The sequence below is a fragment of the Ptiloglossa arizonensis genome, chromosome 8 (assembly GCF_051014685.1).
Source record: "Ptiloglossa arizonensis isolate GNS036 chromosome 8, iyPtiAriz1_principal, whole genome shotgun sequence".
Lineage (NCBI taxonomy): Eukaryota > Metazoa > Arthropoda > Insecta > Hymenoptera > Colletidae > Ptiloglossa > Ptiloglossa arizonensis.
In genome coordinates this window covers 2,207,137-2,230,838 of record NC_135055.1, presented here as the reverse complement: position 1 = coordinate 2,230,838, position 23,702 = coordinate 2,207,137, and the positions used below count along the sequence as shown (strand labels likewise).

General features: G+C 34.9%; 9 protein-coding genes and 1 long non-coding RNA gene across 12 annotated transcripts in view; 4 read left to right on the top strand and 6 right to left on the bottom strand.

Moving 5' to 3' along the window:
• LOC143150384 (uncharacterized) overlaps window positions 1–1,595 on the bottom strand; it is a 55,459-nt gene extending 53,864 nt beyond the window's left edge. Inside the window, exons 1-2 of the mRNA XM_076318615.1 lie at window positions 1,575–1,595; window positions 1,145–1,508 (exon numbers count right to left, since the gene is read on the bottom strand). Of these exons, the coding sequence (XP_076174730.1) occupies window positions 1,145–1,508; window positions 1,575–1,595 (385 nt within the window). The remainder of the gene's footprint in view (window positions 1–1,144; window positions 1,509–1,574) is intronic.
• On the top strand, window positions 630–7,383 carry LOC143150622 (uncharacterized). Of its 2 annotated transcripts, XM_076319053.1 has the most exons (5): window positions 630–1,500; window positions 2,151–2,680; window positions 4,746–4,922; window positions 5,733–5,847; window positions 6,344–7,383. In XM_076319053.1, exons 2-5 carry the CDS (start codon window positions 2,620–2,622, stop codon window positions 6,456–6,458), a joined length of 468 nt encoding a protein of 155 aa, XP_076175168.1. In that variant the 5' UTR covers window positions 630–1,500; window positions 2,151–2,619; the 3' UTR covers window positions 6,459–7,383. The 2 variants fall into 2 exon arrangements, with proteins under 2 accessions (XP_076175168.1, XP_076175169.1); XM_076319054.1 differs by lacking the exon at window positions 630–1,500 and having other exon boundaries at window positions 1,563–2,680.
• LOC143150623 (uncharacterized) lies at window positions 4,632–9,121 on the bottom strand. Its single transcript, XM_076319055.1, has 3 exons — window positions 8,455–9,121; window positions 7,861–8,136; window positions 4,632–5,156 (listed from the first exon to the last, which is right to left on the bottom strand). Exons 1-3 carry the CDS (start codon window positions 8,589–8,591, stop codon window positions 5,120–5,122), a joined length of 450 nt encoding a protein of 149 aa, XP_076175170.1. The 5' UTR covers window positions 8,592–9,121; the 3' UTR covers window positions 4,632–5,119.
• LOC143150383 (uncharacterized) lies at window positions 8,654–11,069 on the top strand. Its single transcript, XM_076318614.1, has 7 exons — window positions 8,654–9,005; window positions 9,052–9,255; window positions 9,304–9,356; window positions 9,543–9,566; window positions 9,671–9,677; window positions 9,752–9,807; window positions 10,869–11,069. The coding sequence occupies exons 1-7, from the start codon at window positions 8,654–8,656 to the stop codon at window positions 11,052–11,054; spliced, it is 882 nt and encodes a 293-aa protein (XP_076174729.1). The 3' UTR covers window positions 11,055–11,069.
• Window positions 10,250–10,866, bottom strand: LOC143150624 (uncharacterized). Its single transcript, XR_012993124.1, has 3 exons — window positions 10,856–10,866; window positions 10,601–10,694; window positions 10,250–10,502 (listed from the first exon to the last, which is right to left on the bottom strand). It is a non-coding gene; the product is annotated as an uncharacterized LOC143150624 (long non-coding RNA).
• Window positions 10,250–15,969, bottom strand: Su(fu) (suppressor of fused). Of its 2 annotated transcripts, XM_076319048.1 has the most exons (10): window positions 15,355–15,969; window positions 14,519–14,611; window positions 13,034–13,343; window positions 12,608–12,840; window positions 12,314–12,535; window positions 12,019–12,226; window positions 11,694–11,953; window positions 11,398–11,606; window positions 11,153–11,314; window positions 10,250–11,050 (listed from the first exon to the last, which is right to left on the bottom strand). In XM_076319048.1, the coding sequence occupies exons 1-7, from the start codon at window positions 15,525–15,527 to the stop codon at window positions 11,888–11,890; spliced, it is 1,305 nt and encodes a 434-aa protein (XP_076175163.1). In that variant the 5' UTR covers window positions 15,528–15,969; the 3' UTR covers window positions 10,250–11,050; window positions 11,153–11,314; window positions 11,398–11,606; window positions 11,694–11,887. The 2 variants fall into 2 exon arrangements, with proteins under 2 accessions (XP_076175163.1, XP_076175162.1); XM_076319047.1 differs by having other exon boundaries at window positions 11,398–11,953.
• Window positions 15,827–16,891, top strand: Amrt (TM2 domain-containing protein 2 amaretto). Its single transcript, XM_076319051.1, has 3 exons — window positions 15,827–16,102; window positions 16,211–16,298; window positions 16,382–16,891. The coding sequence occupies exons 1-3, from the start codon at window positions 15,960–15,962 to the stop codon at window positions 16,709–16,711; spliced, it is 561 nt and encodes a 186-aa protein (XP_076175166.1). The 5' UTR covers window positions 15,827–15,959; the 3' UTR covers window positions 16,712–16,891.
• On the bottom strand, window positions 16,731–19,568 carry Eif2bbeta (eukaryotic translation initiation factor 2B subunit beta). The gene is made up of 6 exons (XM_076319049.1): window positions 19,254–19,568; window positions 19,104–19,190; window positions 17,913–18,194; window positions 17,674–17,830; window positions 17,174–17,568; window positions 16,731–17,091 (listed from the first exon to the last, which is right to left on the bottom strand). Exons 1-6 carry the CDS (start codon window positions 19,319–19,321, stop codon window positions 17,019–17,021), a joined length of 1,062 nt encoding a protein of 353 aa, XP_076175164.1. The 5' UTR covers window positions 19,322–19,568; the 3' UTR covers window positions 16,731–17,018.
• On the top strand, window positions 19,342–20,794 carry LOC143150621 (protein PBDC1). The gene is made up of 4 exons (XM_076319052.1): window positions 19,342–19,668; window positions 19,985–20,050; window positions 20,124–20,183; window positions 20,261–20,794. Exons 1-4 carry the CDS (start codon window positions 19,648–19,650, stop codon window positions 20,618–20,620), a joined length of 507 nt encoding a protein of 168 aa, XP_076175167.1. The 5' UTR covers window positions 19,342–19,647; the 3' UTR covers window positions 20,621–20,794.
• On the bottom strand, window positions 20,586–23,076 carry Hlc (putative ATP-dependent RNA helicase DDX56). Its single transcript, XM_076319046.1, has 6 exons — window positions 22,834–23,076; window positions 22,204–22,647; window positions 21,883–22,142; window positions 21,611–21,803; window positions 21,231–21,535; window positions 20,586–21,172 (listed from the first exon to the last, which is right to left on the bottom strand). Exons 1-6 carry the CDS (start codon window positions 22,921–22,923, stop codon window positions 20,815–20,817), a joined length of 1,650 nt encoding a protein of 549 aa, XP_076175161.1. The 5' UTR covers window positions 22,924–23,076; the 3' UTR covers window positions 20,586–20,814.
• Between the last annotated feature and the right edge of the window lie 626 nt (window positions 23,077–23,702).

The following is a 23,702-nucleotide window of genomic DNA, read 5'->3' as shown; positions in this document are numbered from 1 at the left end:
ATTATAATACTGTTAATATTTAACTCGGTTAAGCTCTTATTTAACATCGCAGAAAATTGTAATTCCATTTTTACCGACGAAGTAGGTTGCACGTGTTTCTCCGTTACAGATGTCGCTAACGTACGATCTTTCTTACGAGCGGACGTCGGTAAGAAAGAAAAGCATAGCCGTTAGAAGAAATTAAAACCTAAATATTAATTGCGAACGACTAACAATGCAAGCAACAAGGATGACAATACAGCGTCTCTCTTTCAACAGAGTTTCTTAACATTTTTTTCGCATTGTAAAGCAAAGTGCAAATAAGCCAAGATTAAATTTTAATAAATACACAAGCTGTCATTATAATTGCTCAATGAATGCAATCAATACCGATGTCTGTCAACAGAATAACCACTCGACAATCACAGAAGACATTGTAACACTAAAGAAAATACTAACCGTTCTTACTCGTCATCGGACTGTCCGATATTTATACAAAATTACGTAAAAATATAAATAATAAGCGGAAATAGAGCAATGTTAATAGGCGAAAGGTCAATGCAAATCACATGGCAAGTGTCCAGCGACATTGATATCCAAGATTACAGAATCCGAACAACGTTAAGATAACCGATAATCCGTGGCCGGTCGAGCTCGATTTGAAAACAAAAGCAACTAAATGAGTAACGCCACGGCGATAACGATCGTTTTGCGCAGATTCGAACACTGCGGTAGGAAAATCGACGGTCGATGACGTACAAAAGAAAGGACGGTCGAATTATTGAAAAGAAACGTCCAAGGAGGAAACGTTACCAGCACCGAGAGCGAACGCGTTCCATCGACACGGTGAACGGATTCGGGAAACGATACCGCGATTGCCGTTAACATCGATGTACCCGTCGACATAACCTCAAAACCGATTCGGATCGACGAGCGCCGCGACATAAAGTCCCGTTGTTCCGTCGAAAACACGGCCACGTCGAGAAGGTTCTCGTCCCAGACGACGCAATGCCACGAAAAAAGTCAACGAAACTTGCGCAGGAGCTGGCAGCAAAGTCAAGAGCCCTCGCAGTTGACACATGTCAAGCGTGCAGTGCGACTCGAAAAAACGTCGGGGCGACCGACAACACGCAATTACGAATACGGATGTAAAATCGACACTCACCGCTGTGCTCGGTGATGCGCGACGAGTGGCCGCCCATTATTTTCACGCCGACAGCGATGGCAGGCACAAGTAAAGCACTGGGTGATCGCAGCTCACGTGAAAAACCAGACGCATGAGTGCGCGAAAGACCGACACATTTTTCGAAAAATACTATCACATCGTGTACCCGCAGTGCCGCTACGACAGAGACGGACGGCCGCTTCGAAGCGACGAGGTGATTGGCCCGCGATCCGGTGCGCATGCGCGACCCGCGTGATTTTGAATACGCTCGCGTTACTTCCTTTCCCACGGACACGATTAATTCCCTATCAACACAGTCCACGGGCTTCTGTCGCCGGCTGCTCGTTGCTGACAAGGTAACGCACTGAATATTAAGCAATACGAGTAACTAAATAGATACTTTCCTTAGCTTTTTATATTCATACGTAACCGTTCGTATATCAACACGCATGCATACAAATAGTGTAACAATCCACGACGATGTACAGGGTGCCCGGAAAGTATCCAATCTATTTCCACGATCGGCGTTACTTCTCCAAAAATCGTAGCTTCGTTCGACAAACGCGGAATTCGATACCGGACGAAAAATTCTCGTACGTATTCGCTCGTTAATTTTCCTCGATTCGAGTCACTTTCGCGTCATCGTTCCCGTTCCTTCGGTACATTCGTTCGAAGAGTCTCTCGAGTGAGATCGTGGAAATTTGAAAAGTAATCGGGGTACCCCGAGCCCGTTGTACGATTACCGAGCACCCGGCGCAACGTGAAACAAATTCCCCCGAATCGCACGGCGAACGACGAGACGCGAGTGCACGAGACCTGGCTCGCGGAGAACCGGACGCCCGTTTTCTAGTAACAGGCACACGCGGTAGTGTCCCGGCACCGAGTACCACGCAAACTGTACGCACCTAAGGGTCCCCGCAACTGCGCCCACAATTCGCGTGCACCGCGCTCGCATTTTATCGCTCGCAGCGCGGAATGGTATCACGCAATTACGGACCTGTTCCAGTCCAGGGTGTACACGGTTAGATCGCGGCCAGGTTAGACCGGAAGTAGACCGAAACGTCGCGTCACGGTTCTACGGCCACCGCGGTAATACATCGCGGAGGATCATCGATCAGCGAACGGAATCCTCGAAAAACTGAGGGCCCCGATAGGTGCCAGCCGTTGGAATCATCGCCTTGGCAACCAGTCGACAAAACACCGCGTCGCCGATACGTGGACGCTGGCACGTCGACGAAGTGTCTCGTCGTCGCGGAAACCCCGGCTACCTGTATGGATTTGTCACCGGTGACGGACGACCCGTTTCGATCCACGTCCCCGAGGACGCCGATCGTTTCAGTCGGCATCGTTTTTTCCCGTCTGACATGAACCCGCTGGAGGAACTCGACTCGGAGCCCCGGGCGTTCGACAGCTGACGGCAGCCAGACGATCGTTTGCATCCTTGGGAATAAACCGCCGCGGATAAGGGGAAAAAGATGGATGTCAGGTTCGCCTGGATCCTCGGTTTCGGGATGATCGTGCTCCTCGCGTCGCAAGGTCAGTAGCAGATCTTTACTCGTGTTCTCGTACGTAGACGAATCGTTTATTAAAGGAACCGTCCGGGTTGTGATCTCGAACACGGGGTGCGAGTTACGAATTCATGGGTAACGGTGATCACACGGGAACCGTTCCCAAACGACGATCAGGTATTTATCGAACGGAGCTAGAAGCGACGGGATGAGATCTTGAACAATCATGAGCTTTCTTGGGGAAACGTGGTAACTGTGTTACGAACACGCGAGAACATTCTCGAGCGATGGTCGATCGGGGGGTGTTTGTTGAACTTGGCACGGGATAAGATCTTGATCTGGCGCGAGGTTTCTTAAGAACGTATGATAATTGGGTTTCTTAAGTATCGAGTCGTGAGTTCGCGAATACCGGTTTACGTAAAAAATTTACCGTCTTTGCGATAGCGACGGATGATTCTTCCCTTTTGGGTCTTTTATTCGATTCGGTCGAATGTTTCGTACGACTGGTACGAAAATATTCATCGATTTCTTACCGACTTTTCTGGAGTTTCGAATTTTTCAATATGTTTCTTTAAATGATTCAATGACCACGATATTAAAATATTCCCCTCAAATGGTAAATATTGCCCACAAATTGAAGTATTGGAGATAACGATACACCGATCATCGAAAGGAAACGGTGTCGTTAGATTTTACTCCGAATAATAGTTGGAATACTTTTAAAAATGTGCACGAGTTTATGGACCGATTCGACGCTGCATCAAAGTCGAAAAAATAGCGGAAGATACGTACAAATGAGTTAACGGTTGATGGATTCGAGGATAATGTTTATTGCAACGTTTTCCAAACTTGTTAAGTCATGGAACACTTTTTCGTCTCGCGATGTATTTACAGAGAACGGTAACATTTTTTTTTTTTGTGGTCGTTTCTTTTTTAAAATCGGAAACGTGGAATTTATTTTCGAAGACGCAATCGAAACAGAAGTATTCGAAAAGTGGTGTACGTGAAAAATATCGAATTAAAAAATACGCGCATTTCAGAAACCCAAACCGAAGCGAAGTAATGGTTTAGCGAACCATTTTGGAATTTTTACGTTCTATATTTCTTCAATTACGATTTTCATGTAACACAGTTTGGAAATCGCTTGTTCGCCCAATTGTCGTTTTTTACGACTAGGTCGTAAGATAACGAACATTGTTTGTAAACAGTGGAGTGAGAAATGAAAACAGAACACGAAACTCCGACGCAAGATCAAAGGGGACGTATTATCTCTGCGCGAATTTAAGTTATTATCTTTAAGCGCCACTAATATACTCGTATCTACATCATTAGACACCTTGTGTTCAAAGTGAGTCATGCTGATTCAGTCGTATCTCTCTTACGGTACGCGATAGAAAAAATCCAGTACAGGAAGAAATTGAGCTATCTAATAACATCCAATTTTTCTGAAATTATTTATTGCAACAAATCGTATATTGTTCTCGCGTAAATCAATTCATCCCGTTAAAAGGTACACGTTGCGATATTCGAAAAATGAAACAAATTGAAAATATTCGAAAAATGAAACAAATTGAAAATATTCCAAAAATGGAACAAATTGAAAATATTCGAAAAATGAAACAAATTGAAAATATTCGAAAAATGAAACAAATTGAAAATAATCGAAAAATGAAACAAATTGACAGTATTTAAGAAATGAAACAAATTGAAAATATTTAAAAAATGAAGTAAATTGAAAATATTCGAAAAATGAAATAAATTGAAAATATTCGAAAAATGAAACAAATTGAAAATATTCAAAAAATGAAACAAATTGACAATATTTAAGAAATGGAACAAATTGGAAATATTTAAAAAAATGAAGTAAATTGAAAATATTGAAAAAATAAAACAAATTGAAAATATTGAAAAAATGAAACAAATTGAAAATATTCCAAAAATGAAACAAATTGAAAATATTTAAAAAATGGTACACGCGATTAAAAAATGATAAATAACTACTTTTTAGGTACATCGAATTGCACGACCCACCTTGTACATCGATCTTCATAATTCCGATCGTAATGTCTCTCCTTTTACTTCTTTCGTATCAGGCTGGGCCATTGACTGTTTCAAGTGCGTGTCGATCGACGGTGACAATAAGCCCTGCGACGACCCGTTTCACAATAATGGCAGCCTCGCTTTCTTGGAGTCGCCGTGCATGGGAGGTCGCAAAGGCCGCGATGGTCTCTTCCCTGCGACCGCGTGCATCAAAATAGCGGGCATATACGGTAAAAACTTCCTCCTTTTGTGATTTCGCAAGTGGCTCCTTAACCCCTTTCGGCGCTGCGTGTTCCGTGAATACACTATGGTTCGCAATGCAAGCGCACAATGCGCTTGGTGTCGAAGATCTTAGCACCGAGAGGGTTAGGTAAACCGCTTGAAATAATTAGGCACTGTTTTCGCGACGACGGTGAATAATATCCAACTATCGGTACCACTGTGCCGCCTTTCGAACGATGTCTCTGAAATTATTACGATTGCATTAAATAAATATTTTTCACCGTCTGCGACAAGGCTCGAAACGCCCAATATAGAACAAACACGCAATATCGAATAAAAATTGCATCTATCCGATTTTTCATTTAATTCATAAGAATCTTGAAACCTTTGACCACTCTACTTTGGCAAAATGATCGATATTTTTACGAGATTTTTATATTGGCAAAATTATATTTCACAATTACGGTTACACCGATATTACGCTTTTTGAGAATTTTCCGTAGTTCGAATTAATATTTACCGTAGAGGATGTACGTTGTCGAAGAATAAAATACTGTTAGATGGATATCCCTACAGATAGCGGGAATATAAATTTGAAATGTAGAAATTCAAAAAACTCGGTCGATAACACGACGAACAAGTTGAACTTTCGTAAAGGTTGCTGGAATATAAACAAACGGATATTCAAATATTTAACGTTCGCTCGACCGGTGTCCTCATTGGACCAGGAAAACGAATAGAATAATTGTATTCTACGCGTAGAATTTAAATCCTCCGCGTGAGCGCGAATCGTTTGTTTATAATTAACGATTGATTAGATGAGTCTGGAATCTCTTTAACGGTGAGGAGTTGTGCATTGGACAGCGGGACTTTGACGACCGACTCAGAAATAATAAGAATGTCGCATTGCGGAGGGTTCTACTTCGACGACAAGTGAGTTTCAACCTATTTCACTTACTTTCTTGCAGTTGTTATTGGAAATTGTAGAAGTTACGCAATCTGAAATTGAATGTGTACACGCCAACGGAATGCACCACGAATGTTGCGATTTTTCGTGAAAAAATAAATTGAAAATATAGAGTAATAATTCTTCGTACGACGAGTTTATATTTATCGTGTAAAAATAATTACACACGTCGAAACACTTTAGATAAATATAACTCTCAAAATTGAAGCTTCTTACGAACAAATCTTGTTCCACATTTTTTAATTATTTTTTCACGTTTAACCGCTACCACGAATTATTATTTTTAATGTATTAATAATCAGTTTTGCGATGCTAACAGTTTTTAAACGGATGATGAGCGAAAAAATTGATAAATACAAATAAATTTCAATTCCAGATTGTGCATTTTACAAGAAACAGTTTATACTTTATGTACCATTGTATGTTAAAATAGAATGTCTGACTATGAATCATGATTTATAGATACGTTCGAGGTTGCGTTCAATCTTGCAACGATGCAGACGCTTGCAACGGATCCATGCGACAAGCAGCTTCGTTCGTGCTTTTAATTCTGTCGCTTTTCGCTGAGCTAATTTGACGGAGATACTCTACATATCATGTATCAATTAAAATCATAGACAATTATTGTATATAAAAAAGAAAAAGAAACAAGGACGCCTGTATGGTAACACGTATAATGGACCATTTCGAACTTGAAACACTAACACGACCAATTAGCTGTGGACCAAAAATAAATGAAAAATAATAACATTAATAAAGTAACGATATTAATATCGAATATCAAATAGTATCTATATCAACGTAGAATAATTGATAAAACGTAAGATTCAAATATATAGAGTATGTCTGGTTTCGATTTCTTTATACGCCTAGTTTTCGAAGAATTGAAAATTAAGAAAGACTATTTATATAAAAGTTGTTTGATTTGAAGGGAGAAATATAATATTGAACTTGAACTTTTTTGAGATTATTACTTGCGGAGATTTCAATCTCACCTTCATCTGTATACATGGAACCATATACTTTCATTGTTTGTCATTTATATTATTCGCTAAATGAGCAATTATTTACAAATATCAAGTATCAAGTTTATTCACAGTTGTCACATACAATGACTCTTTTTTTTTTATATCTATTTCATTGCAAGCCGCGTACCCTCTTTTGTATATTCGATAATTTAGAAAATAATTGCTTGTATACGATGTAACCAGACATCCTGTATAATCAATTATTAAGATATACTACAAATATTTAGACCTACGAACAGGCTCACTATTTGATACTATTTAGACAATTTGCAAATAGCAACGACAAGAACTGCCATCTTAATTACGAATATATGTACGTCGTAATCATCAACATTTTATTATCACCCATGCAAGTATCATAACGATAGAACATGTTACATATTATTAATCTTAGTTATCGCTTGACAACAGTGAGATATACATTAACAAAGTTATCGCAGACTGTATACTGTATTAAATAAATGAAGTTTCGAGTTAAAATTGTGTTCACGATTCTACATACACCTCCCTGCATCATACCAAAACCTTAACAATTTTGAAACGTTTGTTATTTTTAGTACAAGAACTCCTTTCAATCTTCACATTAATATTGATGTTACTTCATTAATATCGAAGTAACCGATCTTAGTTCCGTAAACCGATCCGATAAAAAAAATGGGAAACTTTAAAGAGAAAATTTTCAGAAGACAATAATAAATTATTCAACGACTTGATAGGATGGAATAATTTTCTAAAACAAAATATCCAACAAAGTATTCATTTTTCTGCGGACGTGGAATAACGACCCGAATCGATACACGTAATAAGAAACAGAAGGTACCATTAAGAAAATAAAAAAAAAAGTGCAAGTGCATATTACACCCGCGCGGTTGCACTTGGGAGAAAAGTTACATCGCGGAAAGGTAGTCCTCATTAAGCTACGTAACTGTTACCCCTACAAACTTCTTCTACCTTCGCTCGGTGCCGAGTTGAAGCACGCCCCAGTTTCTCGGATCATTCCTGTACACAAAGACGACTCTCTCAAAAAAGTAATATCTCAAGGCAAATTTCTCTTTTTTCGTTTTCCGCAGACTAAACAGTCGGCGCGCGTACGACGATCGAAAACTCGATCTATGTTGGGGATTTCGAGAGGATAAGGGCTGGTTCTGATCAACGACGTACGGAAAGACACAAGAGCAAAGGTCCTTGACAGTAACGTAACCAAGGGGACAGATGCCTCCCCTTTCCCTATGAAAAAATTAAAAACAATTATTTTCTAACATTTCTTTTAATATTCTACGGGAAAAAACGATAGAAAAGAATAAAATACTTGACGATAAATACAAAATAGTACCTACTTCAAAAGATGAGATTCACAAACCGCTAAAATTCGATTAAAGAAACGAAGATTATCGACCAAATAGTATAACAATACCTAAACATAAAGAAATTGATGCGACGTTAATTTATATTGAAAGGAAAAAAAAAATATATATTTTAAGATTGGACGAGTCATTGAAGAATGATCATTTGTATTCGTAAACACAAGGGGAGACAAAAATTTACCTCTCTCCCCTGTTTGGAAATTTCTGGTTGCACCACTGGTTCCTCAAATTGTCTAAAGTCACGGTCGTCCCTCGATGTTCTACGACACGTGGAATGCGTCGAGCGCGAAATTCGTTCGCGTTGTGAAAGCACCGCATCGGGAAGAAGTCGAAGAGAAGACTATGCAAAACAGGTGTAGACCAAGTCAATGGCGTCGATTATGAAAAATTGCGTATCGAACGCTTCGCAAGAGTTCACGGACTTTTTCTCGCGGGTCGTCCGTTGGCTCTGGAAAACCTTCGACAAGTTATTGGACATCTTTCTCGATTTCCTGATGCGGTTAGTCGAGCTGACACTAGCGGTGATGAACCTGATTTTCCAGGTGATCTGCTTCCTACTGGACCTCTGCATCGAGGCTATACAAACGTTCGCGAACGTCTTTCGAGGGATCGTTAACGTTGTCTCGAGCATCACCTGCGAGGAGATCGAGGACTTCGCGTCCGCGTGTATCGTCGTTCTTCTTTGGATAGGAGCCTTCAGGATCATCAGGAATCTGTTCTACGGAGTAGGAAGCTTCTTATAAATGTATACGGGGTGTTTTGGGATTCTTTCACATAGGCAGTACTGGTAGAAACGAAGAAGGAATGAGCATCGGTGCTCAGAAATACCTTTTTTTAAAAGTTTTCACGACAGGTATGAAATGTGAACTGAATTTACCACTTGGGGTGGTTGAATGTGATCAATGTAACCTCTGTTTATCACTGTTGACACTCCATAGTCCAGAGAGCGAAAGAGACGTCTATAGGAATATATGTTCTTCTGGTATTTTCGTGGAAAAACATTATTGATATTCGGAATAGATTTTTTTAGAATTTATACAAGGAGAACTACGATCTTTATATCTATCTTCCGATGGATTCGTTGTAATGTTACCTACACCACGAGAGTCGAAAATACGCCTTAATTTCTAACAGAATGACCACAACAAAATAATAATTTTTCACGCGTCGAAATCATTTCTTCGTGCTGTAAAACTAAGAAAACGATTTAAGGGTTCTGTTTTTTTTTTTTTTATGGGCTTTCATATATAATGTATTCATTCTGCAAAGTTCAATATTTGGTTCATCCTACAGGTACAAAATGCAATAACTATTTTGAGCAGTGTATAAAACGGACTTGAATTTTCCAAGTCGCATTTAAATTTTATTAAAATTACTTGATATTAATAAATGGCAAGCGAACCGGTAAACTAGCACGCTTTAATTTTTAGAAACAAGGAACGCAACAAAATGACGAGTGTTTAAAAACTTTGACGAAGTACTAAGAAAAACGTTTGTTCCTGTATACAATGGAAGAGTCTGGCGCAAAAACCAGGTAATCACGTTCTCGAATATTAATTAATATTTCGATTGTTGTATCTCTCGCAACTCGTTATATAAATAAAATTCAATCATTTGTAACATAAACATTCTTAAAATTTGTATGTCGCGTATTATCTGGTTTTTGACTCGGCAGCTTCACAAACGATAGCACTCAACGAAACTCGAAAGATTCCCCAAAAAATCTAGCATTATACGTGTATCGTACGAGACCTTGTTTTCGAAAAATTTTTGTTTGAAGATCCATACGCGGGCACCTAATTTGAATCATCGGCGCAAGATCAATTGGCTCTTCAAGGTCATAGAGAAGTTATCCTCCACCATTTTGGTTAAAACGTAGCGCTATCTCGCGTCTGTCCACGCAAACTTGCAGATACAGTCCATAACAATAATTGGTTCGGTTTATAATTAGTATTTCGCTTAAAGAATACTTCATGTCCAAAGTATTTAAAGTTTATCGAAGCAAAATTCGTCATTTATATAATGATAATATCCAAAAAGTTGGTACATCTTTTCAATTTACGATTAGAAACAAATAAAAAAGATACGCACCGTTTAGGTTTTTGCACTTTTAAAAAAACTGTAATAGATGTCGAACACTTAGGAAATACTCCTTGTGAGAATTCGTCATGACCGACGAATTTTCAAACTTGATTTTTCCAAAGGCGTGATCTTGCACAAAATTTGATTCTATATCATCAATTTATTTTTGAGCAAGCAATCATCCCCTTCTCTATATAATATTCTTACTTTATACTTCTACGTATTATTCTTACAATTGGACATACCTATACAACTTGTGATATATACAGCATCCTTCGATAATTTTGTCCCTATCGCCAATATTTGTTCGCTCATCACTATTTTCTCTCCGCCATTTCACTTAAATAATAAAATATTTTAACACGTATTAATGAAGTATCTATCTATATGTGTAACGCGTACATTAACCGATAGCTTCTGAATACAATCCACTTTCCAAAGCCATAATTTTAACACTAACAGAAATGTTATTAGCTCGCACGATAGATTCAATGGCATACCAATATCTCCCAGAACCCTGGAATCAACATGTCCCGTCTCTTTGGCCATCAACGGGCGGCGAATAATAAGAATAAGTTAGAAGTTGTAAAACTCGGACAGCGTGTTTGTCCACCAAGGAAAAGGACAGGAAGAAGGACGAATCGGCGAAATATGAAACGAGCACAAGCCGATTTCATAGACGAAGAATTAGATGACTAAAATCAAACAGAAGGCGAGAATGTATGAAACAAACAAATTAAATACATCAACTTTTCAATAAATATAAAATACACAGTATTATATAAATGAACAGTTACCTACAAACCCATAATGGAGGCTTTAATATCTTAAGATTTTTTAAAGAATTTAAATATTGTAGTATACTGAAACTATTAACAAATCAGTAAAATTTCATTTCTGGATCAATGAACTTTAAAAAAGAACTGTTTTGATCCACAGATTCAGCAGAAGAGAAACATCTAGAAAACGAGAATAGCCGCACATATAATTTGCAAGAAATCATTGGAAAATAAACTACAATATTTTCTTATAAATATTATACCTTATATTTTATCCTATTACACATTCTTTTTATAAAAATTGGTACAAGTCTGACGAAAATAAATGCCAGAATTTTAGGTTTGTCTATTTACAGAAATGTTCATTAGTCGTAACAATGTGTAAACTCGTATATCAAATACAATTACACTTCTTAACTTGCGTTCTATTATGTACACAATTAAATATAAATTGTTAACAGGCATCAACAATCTGTAAAAGAGAGGCGAAGAAATCGTTACTCGCCAAAGTAGAAAATATATTTTCTGAGTCAATTGAAATATATTAAATATAACTGGCCTTCTCTTTTACACGTTGACGTGCGAAGTCTTATAGTTCCGTCATCTCCACGATAATCGTACTTGCACAATGAAGTTATAAATAAGTTCTTTGAAACCCACTTTTTAATAAGATTAGATAATACTTTCTTTATGTTAATTTGTATCCTAACTCGCTTAAAGGTACTAAAATGTGAATCGTTTTTTGATATTTTCTCAGTCATTTACTACGGTAATTACCAGTTTATGTTCGGGCCAAGAAAAGGTCTTTGGCAATTGAACCTGTAAAGTATTTAAAAATTCAATACTTTAATGATAAAAATAATATACCTTGCAAAATTATTTACCTGATTTGGCGAATTTAAAATTTGAAACTCCTGGGCCATTTTCTCTGACAAATCTTCTGGAAGTAACACTTGTAGCCATGGTCCTTGAACTACATATGGCTTTTCCCTAGAAACTAGGGTGCCAGTAACTGATGGTGCAACTATAGTAACAGCTGTATTGGACAATATAGATTTGAATGTAAAATGCCTCCCGTGCATGACGCGACCCCTGTAAATCAGTCGTATTTTTCAAATAAGTCATATTGCTCATCTGGCAATCTATTACAAAATAATAACATATTATAAGAATAAATACTTTATTGCTAATGGTAACAAAGATCCAGCTTCAAGATTAAAAGTCAAATGAAGACCTGGTAGGATTTTAATAAAATTTTCATGTGATAAATTTAACTCTAGTTCACAAGGGGACAATCTCTCTGACTTTATAACTGGTTTTATATCCTCATCTTCTTCATCAGATTCGTTTCTTTTTTCTCTGTATTTTTCTGTACTCCTATCACTGTTTACTTGAACCCACCTATAAGATAAAATATGCATAAAATATACTTATTCGGAATATCTAATAAATAAATTAATCTAAAATACAAACCAACACTTTGCAGACACACCACTTAAGTTAGAACCTTCCTTCTCTATCCCAGTTTGTATTTTCTCTGCTATGGAGGGGTCATCCTCCATAATGGAATGCAACCGTCTCATATCTGTTACCAACCATGGTCCACAACGGCTAGTCTTTAATAAACTTACAAGACCTAAGCCATTCCAATGTTGTGCAGCTTGCAATTCTTCAGAAGTGACTCCTACAATTTGAACAAACGAAACCTGTAACATTACGCATCAACTATCAGAATACATATAATCTCATTGTAGATTAAAATTTGAAAAATACTTAAGATGAACATATAATAAAATGGAAACTAATTGCTTATACAAATGTTAACAAAAGAGTCTTAATACTAAATATTTGTAAGCATAAAAAATTTCTGATTAATATTAAATAAATTAGTCGACTTACATCACCATGAGGTGTACATATAGATGTTGGTAATTGTGGATCCTTGCCCATTAAAATTTGTGTGATACGACCATTCCCATTATCCAATGGCGCATGCCATGAAACATGGTCACCAGGCAACAACATATTCCCAGAATTAAAAACATACTTTGCTAACTGCTGCATCACATTTGCAGGCCATGTAGGAGGACTCATCTCATTTCTTTCTCTAACTAATCTAAAGGTCAGTTCAAATCCAAAACCACTCGGACGACCAGGACCACTTTTTGGATGTATCCTTCCATCTCCATGTAGATCCGATAAACCCAAACTTCAATCAAGAAATGTTATTATTGTACAATACCCAAAAAAAAGAAAATAGCTAAACCAAAAATGTACACAACTCATGAACTTAGAATATTCAAAGATTAATTAGCAGAGCAAATATAATTCTAGACTTAATCCAAGGAAAATAGACTAGATTTAGTCAATGGTCGAACATATTTAGATAGGACAGACGGAAAAGGGGAAGTCCCGCACATCTATTTCCGACGCGTCGCATTTTAAACGACTTTATCTTCCTGTACCCTACACTTTCTATATATAGAGAAAGAGGGAACTATTGGAACAGCTGCTGCAGACTGAAGAAGGAAGGGTCATGTATTAAAAAAAAAAAGGAACACCCTTTCGCGGTAGACCATTCGTCATTCGGCGCTTAAGTTTTAATAAGGAATTCCTGAAACGGGGATTCATTTATCTTTCGATAATATGAGTCATCACAATGACTTTTTATACCCGTATTTTATTGCAAAAGTTTCAGTTCGCAAAAAATTTCAATTTTGTTTATAAATAACACGCAATGAAAATTATTTGAATATATTAACCTCAAAGAAATAGAACCTCATGGAAATTAAAAAGTTTATCGTATAACAGCAAAGTTAAAAAAATGTATTGTTAATGCATTTAAGATGTCGCTTTCTTATTTTATTGTAGTTGTATAATAAATGAATTCCTCAATGATAGTAACAAGTATGCTATACACATGTCATCGAGGGTGTGTCGGAAAAATACATACGCCCATATCAGAAGTACACTCCTGCTGCTCAACAGGGTGACACTGACGAATACCCGACTTCCCGTTTTTTTTCTGACTCTCAGATTCTTCCCTGTTTTCTACACTATGAAAAAAAAAGAACTCGACCCGTTTTTCTCGAACGAACGACACACGACAAAGAATGTCACTTTGAAAATTGCGCACGGTGCAAAAGAAATGGCTAGCAATTGGAATCAAAAATTTGTTTAAGATCATGTATTAAAATTTAAATCGCAAAAACAGGTAAAAAATTATCGAGATTAGTTACACATTATTTTGCATTATATTATGAATATATATCATTTCCAGAAGTACATCAAATGAATCGAAATTCTGCGGAACAGCGAAATAACAAAAACGAAATAGGCGGGTAACGAAATTTGAGTTATAGAAAATAAGGTAATGAAACTTACCTGATATAATGCCAATGTGGTGGTACGCCTAATTCGGGGCAGCCAGGATTTTCGTACATGCTTATGTAGTCGAGAGGATCCGGACCCCCCAACCTAGGCAAAGGTGCACAGAAAATCCCAGTTATTCGGTTTTACATCCGGTTAAACGTAGATACGACTAAGGGTGACTAAATATAAATCGCTTTCCCTTCCTGAGCAAGAGTTCCATGCTCAAACTCGGTACCAACTACCTTTCTAAATATTGTAAAGTTTCTTCAATTTTACATTGGTCAAAAAATACAAAAATCAACGAAAAAATATTTAAATTTCAAAACATACGTGTTACATAATATATAATTTTTCGAACAAAAAGATAGTTAACTCGTCCAATCCCATTACTACACAAATTAACCATATATTATTGTATTCGTAGCACAAACTTCGAAATGGTGTAGACTATATTAAAATGATCCGATGTGTTCATAATACGATCAAATTAGTTTCTTAAAACACACTTTTATTTGTAACTTTTAATTTGTAAATGAAACTTGCAATTGAAAGGAAAATAAAAAAAAGAAGAACGAATATTTTGTATACTTTTTTTTAAATTAAAAACTCAATTCTAGTAAGTACAGAAAAAAACGGTGTGTTCTTAATTTATCATGATCTAAGAAAAACACGTAGATACCAACCACACCATCAATACTGTTAATAATAATATATGTTATACGTACACACATTGTCTAACAACGTGTTACAAATGTCAAGCGTGCAATTTCATTCGAGCCTTGTATATTTTAATGATTGAGAATCGCTTTTTACCGTCACATTAAATGAGAAGCAGACAGAGTTCTTACCAATATTTCACGACAGCGGTGACAGTAAGTGGATTGCTTTGGTCGGGATATATCTCTTTACAAAGACTGTGCAGAGCATCAAGACCCAGGGCCCGAGCTGTCGGCGGCTGGGTTGGTTGTCCCGGTGGAAAACTTCGACAAAATTCTTCTCTTTCTCGCATATTTCCGTACATATGTACAGATTTTCACCCACGAATTGCACCGCTCCAAAGATATTACGCGTACGCAACACACGATCACTTTGTTTACGGTCGTACGACCACTATCTTGCACCTTCCACCGAGTACGGAACGCACGTCCCAATCCTTGACAAAACTAAAATTCTTTGGGAGCGGACGGGTGAATGATTCCGAAATCACTGCGCGTCTCTGAAATCATTTCAGAGAACGAGAGAAAGCGCTTCATGACTGGATTATTCCGCTCAAAATGTTCTTCTATTGGCTGATTCCAAAGGAGAGAGAAAATTTTCCAGCCAATCAGTAAACTTCACACACAAGCGTATTCTACCACTTAACGCAATACATCGTTGAAAATGCACTTTGTCGGTGCACTTTTGATAAACTCCGTCAAGTAAACATGCGTTTAAAAATGTCGAAATCTGCAAGATGAGGTTACATTACTCGGTTCTATTTTTTGTCTGTTTTTTGTGGGATTTGCGAACGAGTTTGGGAATCACGCTGGCAAACAAAACCACGGATTTTCAACAGGAATATAGACCCGAAGGTCCATTGGTTCTATGCAAATTTTTGTAAGTAGTTAGAAAAAATTTTTGACGTTTCGTATGTTTATCTTTGATAACAAATCAATTATTACTGTTACTTAAATTACTTCTAAAATGTGAACGTGTATATCACAGGCCCAAAGAATTTATAGAATGCGAAGAGCCCATTGATCTTCAGGGTAATAAAACTGCCAAAGATGAAACTGGATTTGGTTGTTCAAAGGTAGCATTGTACTTTTAAACATATACGTGAAATGAGTAAAAATATAGATTGAGTTGCGACATTTATAGTTATTTTATGTTTAGTTTGGAGGTTCCTGGTACGAAGATGTTGAGAAGACCAAAGTATCCTGTACAGTATTACCAGATATTGAGTGTTATGGACCAAGAACATTTCCTCGAGAAGGAGTTCCTTGTATAAAATATAGTGATCACTATTTTGCTACTACTTTACTATACAGTATATTGTTAGGTTTCCTAGGTATGGATCGGTTTTGTTTAGGACAGACAGGTACAGCAGTAGGAAAATTGTTATCATTGGGTGGAATAGGAGTATGGTGGGTAGTTGATGTAATTTTGTTAGTAACAGATTCTTTACAACCCGAAGATGGTAGCAATTGGAATCCTTATGTATAGGACATTCAATGTGAATTTAAAACAAACCTCCAGTATGTAAAAGAAATATATGTTTATGAACTTTTTTAATATTAACATTCAATGATTTTGAATTCATAAAATTATCAAAATATGTTTTGTAAACTGAATTTATCTACTTGTACATACCTTAATGTGTAAATAAATATTTGTGTTAGTTAAAAAGTTTGTTTCTGGTTATTAATAATTTCTATTATCCTTTAAAAAAAAATCGTTTCAAAAGGATAATGCTTTGTCAATGAACTAAGAGTGTTAACTATAAATATACAAATATAAATTTGTTTATCTTTTACAAATCATAGTCATCTGGATGGTACAATTCACTAATCAATCTATAAACATATGACGGTGCGTTTCCGCCCCTGAAATAAAAATATATTTCATCATTAATGTATAGTACTAAGTAATATAATAAATTAAAATTTTTAATTTCATTAGCCTTACGTATTTGATATAAATAATGTAACCAGTTCTGGAGGTACATAATCGAAAACTGGATTATATACATGAATCCTTTCTAACAAGGGTACATTAGCACTATCGATTACACCTTGCATTGGTGAAATGTATTTATTGAAACCATCCTGTTCATGGGAACAAAGATAAAGAGGAGAAAGTTTATAAAGTGGTAATAACACCATTACTGGTACAGAGTAATGTTTTGCAGCTTGAGCAACTGTATGTGAACCTGAAATTGCTCTCAATCCTCCATTTGCCATAACAGTATGTGTACCAATTATTACTTTGTTTACGCGTGACATCATTGCAAAAATTGCTACATCCGATATTAAGGTTGTTTTAATCTTTGCTTTTGCGAGGTTGACTGCCATTTCATGACCCTACAAATAGCAAAAAGTTGTTTAATTACAACCATAACAAATAAAATATTTGCTTCACTGTCATATATATTTGTCTATAAATATTTCTATATAACATATACACACACTTAAAGATGGTCCACCTTCAGCTACTATAACTTCAAATGCTCTTGTTGCAGCAGCTCTTTTAAAAAATTCTTCTACTAATTTTGATTTACCAAAAGTCATAATAATTTCATTAGAATGTATGTGCTCAGAAGCTTGTTGCGTAATATTTTCTGCGCTAGAAACATGTATAAATATTGTAATAGAAATGTATGTACAGAATACATCCCTTTATATTTCTATTTTTTATTGTAACTAACCAAGTCTCTAATTCAGCTTCACATTCATTAATATGTTCTATAAGAGCTGATTTCAGAGAAGGTACAGAAATGTTAAAATCAATTTGTTGATCGCCTTCAGCAGTGAGAATTTTGTGCAACGATTCTTGTGGATCTGTCTCTTCAGTTTTATTTTGTAATTCTGAAGTGTATTCCTCTCGAATTACTTTTAATATTCTTCGTACCATGTTTCCAATAGAGAATTCAAGAGGGATAGTCTCTATTAAACATTTTCCATTTCGTGTTATTACACCCATGAGGTTTCTTTCCAAATAAAAATACATATTTAAAATAATGTTTTGTAGTATATACTAAAATAAATTGTTACTCTCTAAAATTGCATAGACCTAAGGAAACTTAATGAATGAAGTGCGATAATGTTTACTAATATAGTTTATATAATTTTCTAACCAAAAAAATTTAATTATAGATATATAATTTTTAGTAATTAATCTCAAAAATTATTGTATTTGAGTAAATAAATATACACTATCATGTAAAAGCTTCCAAACGGTTATAATTTTTGTCTTCTCTTCAGATAGAAAGTTTAAAATGTATTTTAACCATTTATAGTTCAAAGTCTAGATATTTTCAACAGTTTTGCAATATAAGATTAAAATATGAGACATATGTATATTATAGTAATGTTAACAATAAAACATAGTGATATATACATGATATAGGTAATTTCTTCTATTCAAGGTATAGGCTACTACAAATTAATATTACAAATGACGTTACAGATATAAAGTACATAGTACTGTTTAACCCATATTATTTAAAAATTGTCATTTTTATAACATGGGTTTTCCTATACAATTGACAATATAACTGTCTGGATTCTCGTAGATAGATAGCACTTGATAAAAATTGCGAATCATATTAGGTCAGACGTTTTAGTTGATCTTTAAAAGTCTGCAATTAAGTAAAAATTGCTCGATGCTATCCACATTCTCCTTATACAAGGTACTACATTCCTCTTAATCCAGGTGACATTGTTTTAGTTCCCTATGGTATACAGTATTTTATAAAATGACAATACTGATTGTTACATATATGTACTACAGATTTATGTTTCTTATTCGTAATAAAAATTGACACTTTTGTCATTCAATGTTTTTTAGGATTATGCAAAAAAAAGCGTAAACATATTAAAACAAATGCAATTCGTACTGGGCAGTGGTCCAATCCGTGTTATTTATAATTTCCTTTAAAACCGACATAGTAGCCACCACGATATTGTGCGTACCTTTAATGTCACTAAAACACAAAATATCATAACAATTTGTTTCATTTTCAGGTTAAACTAACTTATATTCTCACCCATAATGAATGTCGTTTATTAATTTTAATACTCTTTCGTTAATATTCTCGTCTTTCGTGCTTATCATTCTCGTTAAATGTTATCACAGACGTATTGTTTCTTAAACCTCGATACTTTTTAAAAAAAAATTATACGAAAGAGATCGAATAACTTATTCTATCAGTCATCGAGATTGTAGAAGATCGTAGTAGCAGCTACTATGAAACCGGAACAATGATTGGTTCTGCACTATCACGTTATTACTTTCTTCTGTTACGCTGCACGTGTGTTTCGGCTGCGTGACATGTGTATTATACGTTCGATTCTCGATCTTCAATATATAACATAATTATAAACATCGTGAGAAATATTTGATAATTTACTGTTACGAACTTGTTTTTAGATAGTACAGAAATGGCGTTTATCGGAGATGTTGTAAGTACAATGAACTTGTATTAATTTCACAAATTTTTTCGTGTGAAAGTCATTCTTAACCTACCGTGCACTTTTTCTTTCAATGTATATCTTAGATTTTACTGAAATCACGATGGAACAACTTCCTTGACCCGTAACATGTTTTATTTAATAGATCTTATAGATCTTACATTACTAAGTTTTAAAGCAAACATTTCGACATTAAATTATAAAAATATCTTTATTGTATATTTATGTTTCTTAAAAAATGTATTTCTACTTTTTATTTTATTTGAGACATATTCATTTACTCACAATAATTTATTGCTATTTTAAGACTGCAGATCAATTATTAGCTGCATCCAATGTATTGTCTAGACCTGCAGATGAATTTGGCAATGATGTAAGTTGTAATTAAACAAATTTAGGCAATTGAATTCATATAAATAATTAAAATATGTCTGCATGTTTTTTAGCCTTCCTTAGAAGCCATGTGGGCAATGAAAGCAATGGAGCATGCTGAAGTTTATTTTAATGTAAAAATAATTTTAAAGTATCTGTTTACATATGAAAATGGGCAAGCGTTTGAATATTAAATATCTTTCTGTTTTAGATTTTATGTTCGGTTGATCCTAAGTTTTTGAAACTTACACCTCACGATGAACAAATATACAAAACCTTTCGAGATGTTTTCCCTGATCTAAAAGTAAATAAAATAAGTGAAGATGAATTAAAGTCACCAGAGAGTAAGATGAAGTGGAGACCATTTTGCGAACAGTTCAAGGGGCTTGTAGAAGATTATAGTTTTGGTACATTATTGAGAGCTGATTGTGAAGGAGATTGTTCAGAAGAAAACAGTATACTCACAACTAGAATACAATTTTATGCTATTGAACTTGCCAGAAATAGAGAAGGTTTTAATGATGGTATTAGAAAAAAATACAAGCCAAAGAGAATTACAGAAAAATCGTAGGTTATAATAAGTATAATATTCTGATATTACATGTTAAAAAATACTTGAATAGTATGTAATTTTTCATCTACAATTTTATACAATCTGAATGTATAAGGACTTACAAAGTTACACATTTGAATAGAATGTTATTTATATTGAACAGAGGCAGAAAATAAACAAAGTTAAAAAAAATATATGGGTATACAATTTCTTTATTTCCGTATTTGTAAACTAATTAACGGATTCGATGCACGTGCTTGATATTTTGATTGTGTCGCCGTAGGTCTGGATAGCACAGTTTCTCTGTTAAATTTTCTTTTATTCCTACCAATGCCTATGAGTCTTTTCAAAGTGGGTGGAACTATATATTCAGGTACATCTTTTAGATGTGGTTGTAATTTTACAGTATGAAGTGCTTTGTCTTGTCTTAATGATTGTAAATCTCTTGGATTATCTTCAAAATAACTTTTTAATTTCTTACAAGTTAATACCTCCTGTTTTATTTCTTTTAAACGCGCTTCGCGAACAGCTATTCTTGTTACTGCTTTCCATGCATCTTTTGCTCGATATCTGTAAATAAACTAAGCATCAGAATCATTTTAGAATGTGAAATTTAAGTTTCACATACCGAAAACCTTCAACTTCTTCTAACTTAAACTGGTAGGTTTTAAACAATGTATTGCAATTGTAACAATGTTTTAATTCTTCTTCAACATTTTCAAGAAGAATTCTTTCTCTTATCGATACAAAACTCAATGCTGTCCCTTGATTCTTGCCTCGTGCAGTACGTCCTGCTCTATGAATATACGAATTTATATCTAAAGGAAAATCGAAATTGATCACATTAGACACAAATTGAAAATCTATGCCTCGTGCTACACCAGATTCTTTATCTCTCTTTCTTTTTCCTTTTTTCATTTGTACCAAATGAGGCTGAAATAAATAATAAAAATTGAAAATTTATAAATTGCGAATAATATTTATATAATCGATATGTTTGACATATACTTCGTCTAAAGATTGTTCATCCGATGCTATAATAATGTCATATGTTCCAGAATTAAATTGTGTGACCGCTCTACATCTAGAAACTGCTGGTAATTCAGAATTTAAGACACAAGTAGGTACACCAAACTGTTCTAAAAATAACTTCAATTTATAACATCTATCTACTGTATTTACAAATATAATAGTTTTCCCTCTGTAAAGGAAAAATTATGAAATTAATTTTACATTAATAGAATACAATTGATTTAATTGCATTATACATTTACAGTTACCTAATTAAAGTCAATTTCAATAAAGTACACAAAATAGCAGCTTTATCATTTTCCTCTGCAGCAAGACTGTAGTGCGTTAATTGAGATAGTGGAGCTAATGGAGGTTCCTCCAATTTTAAAATTGCTGGATTACGAAGTACCAATTTTTTAAGAGTTATAACATCTTCTGATAGTGTTGCAGAAGCTAAAGTTGCTTGATATACTGTGGGCAAGTACAGCAACAAAGCTTTTATTTCATTCTCATAACCAAATGAAAATATCTAAAATATAAAATTGATATTATTATATGTAAATTCAATGTATGAAGTTAAAATTACATACCAAGTCAGCTTCATCGATTATTAATGTTTGAAGAGAATGTTTTAATTTCATGTTATTGGCCTTTAAGTGCATTAATAATCTACTTGGAGTACCAACAACAATATCAGGTTTTTCTGTTAACAGTGGTTTTTGTGCATTGAGATCTACTTGCGAACTGACATCAACAACTTTTACTTCTCTGCTGCATTTTATCGTTAAGCTAGTTAATACATCGTGTAACTGTTTACATAACTCTTTGCTCGGAGCTACAATCAGACCTTTAATTTCTTGCTTCGTTTGTGCTCGTTTATTCGACAAAATTTTTTGAATAAGTGGTATAGCAAATGCAGCTGTTTTACCAGATCCTGTGCGAGCTCTGATTAAAATGTCTTTACCTTCGAGTAACAACGGAATTGCTTTTTCTTGTATTAGTGTCGGTTCTAGCCAACCTAATTTTGCAACAGCCTAAAATAATATATATACATTATATTAGATTACCCATAATTATAGATATACGTTAAGCGAAAAGAAACCATATAATGAAATTCATGTTATGTAGGTATTTCCAACCCACTGGATTTTTAATAAAAAAATCAATTTAATTTTGGAAATATAACCTCCACTTCCGGAAAAATGTATTTACTCCTTTACCTTCAATATTCTGTCATCTAGTTCTAACTCATGGAAATTCTTTGGCTTTATTTCAATATCTTCATCTGTTTCTACTTCGTTCGATGTCATACTGAATAAAAATATATTAATGAAACCTAATAACACGTGCTGATATGTCAGCTAAGATCGAGTTGTTTACTTATGTATATGAATTTACATTCGAGTACAGCGCCAAAAGCTAATTGCATGTGAACATTTCACAGATGAAGTGTAGAATAAATATTTTATTTTAGAGACGTTGGTTGCACTTTATCAGAAATACCGACCTTTTAAAATATCAATGGTTTTGGAGCGACCTTTTCGTATAATAATAAATTACAATTGAACGAGCGAAGTTAGTAACGACAGTAATTCTATTCTTTAAACCCTATGAGCCTCAGAAAGTATTGTAAGAACGTTCCATTCTTTTTACAGCTGAAACATATTTTACCAACAAGAAATCGAAACAGTTTTTCAAATTACTCCAACAACGTATTCTCTAATATATATTATATTCCCATATAACTTTATTTACATTATGAATTTTATATTCATTTTTACATACGTAGATTACTTTAAAAAGTTACTTTAGAAATTCACTATGTAATGCAAATACAAAAGCGAATAAATTTATTGTGTAAAATGACTAAATTAATTTTTTTTCCTTTTCTCCCAATAATCCTTCAGCTCTTAGCATATTCAAACAACCTCCATTATCATTCTACGATCCTACTAATATTAGATGATTTCGAATGGGAACACAGAAAGAAAAGTTATTTGGCTAATGCCCCACCAGTCTCGCACATTTGTTGAAACTCATTGTAAAAGTAGTCCTTGAATCTTACTACGTATCTCTGTAATGCAATGTA